Source organism: Lolium perenne, chromosome 2 (genome assembly GCF_019359855.2).
Source record: "Lolium perenne isolate Kyuss_39 chromosome 2, Kyuss_2.0, whole genome shotgun sequence".
Taxonomy (NCBI): Eukaryota; Viridiplantae; Streptophyta; class Magnoliopsida; order Poales; family Poaceae; genus Lolium; species Lolium perenne.
Window position 1 is genome coordinate 30635076 of NC_067245.2, and position 4076 is coordinate 30639151.

General features: G+C 47.4%; 2 protein-coding genes across 2 annotated transcripts; one reads left to right on the forward strand and one right to left on the reverse strand.

Moving 5' to 3' along the window:
• The first annotated feature begins 343 nt into the window (after positions 1–343).
• On the forward strand, positions 344–2315 carry LOC127331683 (uncharacterized). The gene is made up of 3 exons (XM_051357865.2): positions 344–715; positions 956–1242; positions 2042–2315. Exons 1-3 carry the CDS (start codon positions 344–346, stop codon positions 2049–2051), a joined length of 669 nt encoding a protein of 222 aa, XP_051213825.2. The 3' UTR covers positions 2052–2315.
• Positions 2316–2468: 153 nt separating this feature from the next.
• LOC127331680 (probable amidase At4g34880) lies at positions 2469–3819 on the reverse strand. Its single transcript, XM_051357860.2, has 4 exons — positions 3610–3819; positions 3293–3529; positions 2997–3198; positions 2469–2848 (listed from the first exon to the last, which is right to left on the reverse strand). The coding sequence occupies exons 1-4, from the start codon at positions 3753–3755 to the stop codon at positions 2492–2494; spliced, it is 942 nt and encodes a 313-aa protein (XP_051213820.1). The 5' UTR covers positions 3756–3819; the 3' UTR covers positions 2469–2491.
• Positions 3820–4076: the final 257 nt, after the last annotated feature.

Consider the following 4076-nt stretch of genomic DNA (forward strand, 5'->3'; position numbering starts at 1 on the left):
ACAGACGCGCACGTAGTTTAAGAAATTGCTCTGATCATTATTTTAGTCAATAAAATATGAAATATATGGCACAAAAATTATATCGTTGGAAAGCTTTTTTGCATACGAATCTAACGATATATATTTTGTAGACATAAAAGTTATATTTTGTTGACCAAATCAATGGTCAAAGTTTGTCTTGAACTGCGTGCGTGCCTGTTAAATCGAAACTCTCTCTGAGATTAAGGATAAGTGGGGATTTGAAGTTTGGAGCGGATTATTCCCGCTAATTCCCACTAAAACTTTTACCAAACAAGCCCTTAGTCTTTCTTAAAAAAAAGAGTAGGTAGGGTTTCCCGTCCCGATGGCCGTCGCCCACGCGCTGATGCCCCCGCCCCCGCCGCCGCTCCCGGCCCCGCTCCTGTCGAGGATCGTTGTCGCCCTAATGCTGGCTCTCGCGCGCGCCGCGGCCGATGCGCGGCCCTACCTGTGCTCCGCGATTGGGTTGCTTCTATCCGCTGGTTCAGCCGCCGGGGTCGTGGCACGCCGCGTCTGGGGCGAGGGCTCCGCCCCCTTCGTGTTTCTCGAAGCGCTCACGGGCGCGGCTCTGAAGGCCGGCTTCTGCATGATCTTTCTCTTCTTCGCTCATATAGGCTTGCTGCTGTGCAGACACATCCTGCTTTTCCTGGCCGACATTGCCTGTGATTTCATTGATTTGGTTCTTGGCTTCAGGAAGGTACGATCGAAATAACTCCCTTGGATCTTTACATAAGCAGATATGTGCTGAGCTCTACTAGACATAGTTAAATTTTACATGTGCATCGTTCGTTTACAGACATACCTAAGTTGTTCTGGCCAGTAGTGTAGTGTTCCCTGTTAATTCATCGGCTCATCTGCATATATGACTGCGTCATTCCATTTTCGAACTATTCTCATGTTCATGCCCATCGGTCTCTCCTTGTGCTGTGCTCCTCAGAGTGCCCTTTGGAAAATACTTCGGGAGACCATTCAGGAGTTAAATGTATCCTCCCGCACCGCGGCTCTTGGAGGGGCATGTTTCCTGCTAATTGTCACTGGCTGTCTGCTAGTATCGATGTCGCCACCTGTGGAGCGATCGACATCCCAGGGAGAAAAGATTGGTTACATGATCATCGATGTGGGGTTATTTGGCTTCCACGCGATATTTTGCATTGTCATCATTTCAGATTTTGGACCTAGCACCCAGAGGAAGAACAAGTCGGATAGGCGTCGCAGATTGTTGAGGTATATCATTATGTACTATTAGCTCCCGTTCCCATGTGCCTGTCAGCAATATGTTTTTTTTTCAGTTAATGTGTTCACTGTGAGTACATTAGCGTACCAATAACATGAAAGTAGTCATTGCGGTGTTGTTACTTTGCCAACTGAATTTGATAGTATTTATTAACATGGAGTATATTGTTATATGCTAAACCAGTGAGGATTTTTATATTTCCTGTCCTTTCATGGCAAACTTTGGGATTAACATTGATCATTAATTGTGTGGATATCTCCCAATGGACTTCTACCGCATGCCTTTATTTTAATGAGATGATAAACATCATGTACTTATATGAGAGAAACTAATACAATATTAATTTTGTAAATTCCATTGTCCCTTGTCATCGTTGTATATGTGCAACTTGTGAGATGTACAGAACATGTTTGCCGCATACCAGCTGTTGTAATCAAACTCTTTTAAAAAGTAAAACTCTGTTGGTTAAGAATTTCAACATTTAAACCAGTGAAAGTTTTCAAGTTCTTGCAATGGCCTAGTTTACCTTTTCAACTCTTGCAATTCTGCCCTGTTGTATTAGTTGCTTTCATCATAATGTACTAAAAAGAAGTGGACTTTTTGAAAGGACAAGGAAAACGTGAATTCTATAATTCCTCACAAGATGCAAGTTACTTCCATTGCTTGAAAACGAACATCACAGACAGTAGTTTCACAGTACTTGAGACAATAGCATTCGATGGTAATGTTGACACGGCAATATTCCTTTATGTGGTAACCTGATCAAAGTTTGGGTTGGGTTATTTGCAGACAAAGCTAAGAAGACATGGAGCAACTACAGTGCCAATTTTGCTGATGGTTGTGAGTCATCCCAACTGAAACAAGATTTCAGAGGATAGAGGAAGTTTAAGCAGAATTGCTTTTTTACTATTGGTAGAGACTAATCGTCAATAGCAATGTAAGCCTTTATGGGCGTGCATCTTTCTGCTTTACTAGTAGATCCTAATCGTCCATAGGTATCAAGTTTGTCTAATTTGGTCGTTATGGGTCTGGCGATGATATTCTGTACTCATCTACGTTACTATTTCACGAGTTTACACTATGGTGTATTGGTGTATATATATGATGGTGGAATTCATGCTCTGTTCAACCGTAATTACTGGCCCAAGAAGTTGCGTTTTCTTGGGTAGCAGGGGTTCACTACTCTGAAGAAAGTAGTGACGTTTAACTATCTCGGTCTTTGATGATTGTGCGTTCTAGCTAGGGCTTGAACATCGGTGGCCTTCTCACGTTGGTAGCTTGCTCGAAGGCGTAAGCAATCTCGATCAGCCTGGGTTCGTACCCCTGCAGCCCGCTGAAGGATATGCCGAATGGGACTCCCTGCTCGTCATACCCTGCGGGCACAACGATGCCGGGGTGGCCGCCGATGGCGCGAAGGCTGGAGGCGCTGCTGTTGGGCGTCACGATCGCGTCCAGCTCCTGCTCCTTCATCAGCCTCTCAAGCCCATTAGCGGACAGCTCCTCCAGCCGTCGAATCGCAGCTCTCTCCACAGATCCAATGCCATGCGTGTTTTCCGCTGAGATAAGATTGCGCTGTCCGAAATCTTTCAGCCTCTCCTGCAGCAACATGTTGAGAAGTTTAAACAAAATTTGAAGAGTGCAAGTAGAGAATAAATAGTACAGTATACCGATTTTGTAATGTTTGAACCTACATTTAGAAGTGAAGAGATGTAAAGGTTGGATTCAGTTGCGTTTGTAAACTTACCTGGACAGGATTTGCATCGTTGAAAGCTATGACTTCTGCAAGCGAGCGGACCGGGGAGTAGCTCAGATCTGCCAGGTACGCGTTCAGACTCAGCTTGAACTCTGCCCGCACTGCCATGAACTCGTTGGAAGCAATATCAACCGCCAGAGCGGTCAAATTGGCTGCCACGTCAAGGTTCTCGATCACCACGGCCCCGTGATTCCTTTGGCAAAATTCAGAAATCAGTTGTTCACGGAATGTATATATAGTATATAATTTGAAGTCAGTGAAATAATTTCGACTTGTCGATCGATCACCTCATTGTGTCGAGGTGCTGCTGGTACACCCTCAGTTCCGCCTCCCCGTATCCTTGGAAGAAGCCATTGGGGACGCCGATTCTCTTGCCTCTCAGCCCATCTTGCTTCAAGAACTGCACGTACCCTCCAGCCAGGATGTACTTGGATGCGGCTCCGGTGGCTGCGGCGTCGAACGCGTCGTAGCCGACAATGGTGTCAAGCACCTGCACCGCGTCCGACACCGTCCGACACATCGGTCTGCATTTCATGGTCGATGGTTGGATCAGAGCATCAGCCCATATTTGCACATTTCCAAAGAAAGAGTAAGAAAGAGTTACCCGACGGTGTCCTGCCTAGGGGTGGTGGGAATGACCCCGGACCGGCTGGTGAGCCCGACAGTAGGCTTGATCCCGACAACGGAGTTCCACGATGACGGGCAGAGTATGGAGCCGTCGGTCTCCGTACCCAGCGTCACCGCCGCCATGTTTGCCGCCGCCGCGACGCCCGGCCCGGCGCTTGACCCGCATGGGGTGGACGACAGAACGTACGGGTTCTGCACAATTATCTTAAGCTCACCAACTTCTCAAATTTCATTTGGAAAGAAGTACCAATGTGTTTACCAGCGACTGGCCGCCGCAGGCGCTCCACCCGGAGTCGACGGTGCGGAAGTTGGACCACTCGGAGGGGTTGGCCTGCCGGAGCCGGACCACCAGCTGTACGTGCTAAAACCTGTTCGTTCCCTTGGAGAGCCAGCTGGACGTGATCGTGACGTCCGACAGCAGCCTTCGTGGTGCCTGCGCGCTCC

Coding starts and splice junctions, on each gene's coding strand:
- LOC127331683 (XM_051357865.2), top strand. CDS start 344: ATGGCCGTCGCCCACGCGCTGATGCCCCCGCCCCCGCCGCCGCTCCCG. Junction 716..955: donor TGGTTCTTGGCTTCAGGAAG/GTACGATCGAAA, acceptor TGTGCTCCTCAG/AGTGCCCTTTGGAAAATACT.
- LOC127331680 (XM_051357860.2), bottom strand. CDS start 3,755: ATGGCGGCGGTGACGCTGGGTACGGAGACCGACGGCTCCATACTCTGC. Junction 3,530..3,609: donor CCTAGGCAGGACACCGTCGG/GTAACTCTTTCT, acceptor CATGAAATGCAG/ACCGATGTGTCGGACGGTGT. Junction 3,199..3,292: donor CAGCACCTCGACACAATGAG/GTGATCGATCGA, acceptor ATTTTGCCAAAG/GAATCACGGGGCCGTGGTGA.